The sequence below is a fragment of the Osmerus eperlanus genome, chromosome 3, assembly GCF_963692335.1.
Source record: "Osmerus eperlanus chromosome 3, fOsmEpe2.1, whole genome shotgun sequence".
NCBI lineage: Eukaryota > Metazoa > Chordata > Actinopteri > Osmeriformes > Osmeridae > Osmerus > Osmerus eperlanus.
The window spans coordinates 19,718,484-19,722,662 of NC_085020.1; the positions used below are offsets into that span (position 1 = coordinate 19,718,484).

A 4,179-nucleotide genomic window follows, 5' to 3' on the forward strand; every position below is an offset into this window, starting at 1 on the left:
CTTTTTGGTTTTGAGGGAATACATTTCTTCGTACTCATCATTAGAGTTCTAAAGGTTTACAGTATGACCACATCTAGCAACACCCCTCCTCCTTTCACTCCTTTCTAATCCAAACAGTGTCAAGGGCCTGAATTCCCTGTCCTTCCACATGGTATGAGGTCATCATGCTAGAGGGCATAAAATACTGCTACATGTAGGGTGCATGGGTTATTCTTAACATATCTCATCGATGGTGTATCCCAACACAAGGTAATGTACATGTATGTGCTGAATTTATTTCTCATGGACCATTGTAGCGCTTGCACTGTTACACAATTTTTCTCTACTTATATTCTGCATATTGTGTAACATTCTTACTTACTTCTACTACCAAGTATACTATGGTCAGTCTATGTGTAAGGAGCACAGTGACTGAATTAGAAAATAAAATGTTTTTGTAACCATTTTATTTTCTTCCCAGATATGACCTTTAGCGACAATGCATCAACAGTGACATGGTTTACTCTTTCTGGGTTTGATGAGATGATGGAACACAGAGCCACGTTCTTCTCTCTTACTTTACTTTGTTACTGTGCGATTATACTAGTAAATGTTGCTCTAATTTTGACCATCATCCTGGATGAAAACCTCCATGAGCCCATGTACATCTTCCTGTGTAACTTGTGCATCAGTGGACTTTTTGGCACAACAGGATTCTACCCAAAATTCCTTCTGGACCTACTGTCTCATCTGCAGGTCATATCTTATGCAGGATGTTTAATCCAAACTTTTGTCATGTATTCTTCTGCCTGTGGAGACTTTGTAATTCTAGCAGTGATGGCATATGACAGGTATGTGGCAATCTGTAGACCACTGGAGTATCACTCTGTTATGACCAGGCAGAGGGTCGCTTGGTTAGTGTCTTATCCTTGGCTCTCTACATTCTGTTTATTCACTGTTACTTTAGTAATGACTACTAGACTCAGGTTATGTGGATCACATATAGAGAAGCTCTACTGTGCGAACTGGTCAATTGTTAAACTTTCCTGCTCTTCAATTACAGCAAACAGTATATTAGGGTATATTAACATACTTTTCTATGTTGTACATATACAATTAATTATATGTTCATATGCATATCTTATCAGGACATGTTTGAAGTCTATTGAGAACAGGGGAAAGTTTATGCAGACCTGCATGCCACATTTACTGTCCTTAATTAATGTAGCAGTTGCTCTGTTGTTTGATATTTTGTACAGTAGATATGGTTCTGCAGACACATCACAAAACTTTCAGAATTTCATGGCAGTACAATTTTTAGTTATTCCTCCAATTCTAAACCCGCTTGTTTATGGTCTGAAACTGAAGCAGATTAGAAACCGAATTTTGAGTTTCTGTATGATAAGTACAAAAAATAAAAATTCTTTAATGTAAAGAGAACCATATTAGGTTTTGGGGAGAATAGTAATTTTAGTACCACTGTACAAAGTTGATAAAACCTGGTAGAGAAGCAATACCTGACCAATGATAAAATCTTATTCAGCCTTACTATACTCTATGGCAGCATTCGATATATCCCTCCTTCACACTTTTCAAATCTAAACAAGTATCAAAGGACCTAATTTCCCTGCTCATCTTGCCTACATGGCGCAATATTATTATGCTGTTCATAACAATTTCATCTCATGTTGAATTTATCATTCTTTTAAGTAAATCTCATGTAAATGCAAACATTCAACAGCAGGTCAAGTCTGTGTTAACTGGGTACATGGATATGTTACACGCTGTGCAAACTTACTGCACCATTTAGCATAAGCAGCTATACTGTGTTCTTACAGTAACTTTTGGGGTGGTTATTGTTAGTATTTTCTATACTTTTATTTGTTTTACAGATACCACCATTACATTTTGAGTGTGTGAGTGATGTTAGATTGTGATGTTTTTTAATGATGTTACTTAGAATCCTCCATTGTCTTTCCTGAATAAAGAGTTGAGGATGGCATTTAATGGAGAGGACTTTATTGATGTAGTTGCCAGCAATGTCAATGATGTTACAAACCTCTCTCTCTCTCTCTCTCTCTCTCTCTCTCTCTCTCTCTCTCTCTCTCTCTCTCTCTCTCTCTCTCTCTCTCTCTCTCTCTCTCTCTCTCTCTCTCTCTCTCTGTCTGTCTCTCTTTCTGTCTCTGTCTCTCTCTCTCTCTATTATTTACTCATAACAGACTTATAACTGTATGAAAACGGTGTTTGGTGAAGAAACAGGGCCCTGTATAAACAGTTCCTCGTGGATATACGTATCCAAACTGTAATGAATTACTTGCCTTGTGCTTATCAGAAGGCCAGGTGTTCTGTCGATGTATCCTACTTTGTCAGAATTTCCTACCGTAACACTAAACTTAATGTAACCCTGACCTTGGTGTGCGCATGTGCCATAAGCCCTGGTAGGACAATCTGACAGGTGGGTTCAAATGTCAGGACACCTGCACCCTGCTACAGACTCACACACTCTACCTTCTGCAAGCCTCCATGCTGACACCTATCTCAACTGCTCTTTCTATGAGTTCACTAATCAGATCCTACCAGATTTCAATGACAAAACAAGAACAATTCCACAGTCCCCCCTATGATTATTGAAATATGAAGCAAGTAATCGAAAGCATATATGTAGACAATAAGAATACAACTGTATAAAGAGAGAATGGAATTGAATGTGGGAATGGTAAAGAAAACACAAGAAGTAATGTGGTTATGTAATGTGTATAGATCGTAATCATGATAGTGACAGTAGTAGTGTTAAACAATCCCTATGGAGAATAGAGAGATGGTTATTGTTGCAATGATTTCAATCGGTGGCCATGGAAATGCAGACACAATTGAAAAGGGTAGACTGAGTTTATTGATGCGAGTTTGGATCATTACCGTAAACCATGCAAGGCTCGCACTTGGTGGTCAAAGGAATGACATGGGTTGGTTACAGGGTGATTTAAATACCCTGAAATTAACAAGAACAAGAAAAGTGGCTATATATGAATATATCTATAGATAGATAGAGTACAACAAGTAACCTATTGACTCCAAGAGAGGAGTCTTAATACACACAAAAGCTCATCATTTCTGTTATACAGAAACATCTGGGATTGGCAATGATCTATGCTCATGAGGGGGGTCTGTGTAAGGTGAACAGCACCACCTGCTGTTTTCATATACCTGACTACTCCCAATCTCTAGAAGAACAACTTGGTAACATACAGAAGCTTATATATTACACACAGGCCTATACATTTCTTTGAACTTCTCATTAGTGTTCTAAAGGTTTACAGTATGACCACATTTAGCAACACCCCTCCTCCTTTCACTCCTTTCAAATCCAAACAGTGTCAAGGGCCTGAATTCCCTGTCCTTCCACATGGTATGAGGTCATCATGCTAGAGGGCATAAAATACTGCTACATGTAGGGTGCATGGGTTATTCTTAACATATCTCATCGATGGTGTATCCCAACACAAGGTAATGTACATGTATGTGCTGAATTAATTTCTCATGTACCATTGTTGTCATTGCACTGTTACACTGTATTTTTCTCTACTTTTATTTTACATATTGTGTAACCTTCTTACTTCTACTAGCAGGTATACTATGGTCAGTCTAATGTTTAAGGAGCGCAATGATTGAATTTGAAAATAAATGGCTTTTGTAACCCTTTTATTTTCTCAACAGATATGACATTTAGTGACAATGCATCAACAGTGACATGGTTTACTCTTTCTGGGTTTGATGAGATGATGGGACAAAGAGCCACATTCTTCTCTCTTACTTTACTGTGTTACTGTGTGATTATACTAGTAAATGTTGCTCTCATTTTGACCATCATCCTGGATGAAAACCTCCATGAGCCCATGTACATCTTCCTGTGTAACTTGTGCATCAGTGGCCTGTTTGGGACTGCCGGATTCTATCCCAAGTTCCTTCTGGATCTACTGTCTGATCTGCAGGTTATCTCTCATGCAGGATGTCTAACTCAGTCTTTCGTTATATACTGTTCAGCCTGTGCAGATGTTGTTATTCTAGCAGTGATGGCTTACGACAGGTATGTGGCAATCTGTATACCACTGGAGTATCACTCTGTTATGACTAAACAGAGGGTCACTGTGTTAGTCTATTATCCCTGGCTCTATTTATTCTGTTTATTCACCGTTGCTATAG

The 4,179-nt window shown here is 38.3% G+C and overlaps 1 protein-coding gene across 1 annotated transcript; it reads left to right on the forward strand.

The window, feature by feature from the left end:
* Positions 1-462: 462 nt before the first annotated feature.
* On the forward strand, positions 463-4,179 carry LOC134017030 (putative olfactory receptor 13C6). Its single transcript, XM_062456275.1, has 2 exons — positions 463-1,105; positions 4,118-4,179. Exons 1-2 carry the CDS (start codon positions 463-465, stop codon positions 4,129-4,131), a joined length of 657 nt encoding a protein of 218 aa, XP_062312259.1. The 3' UTR covers positions 4,132-4,179.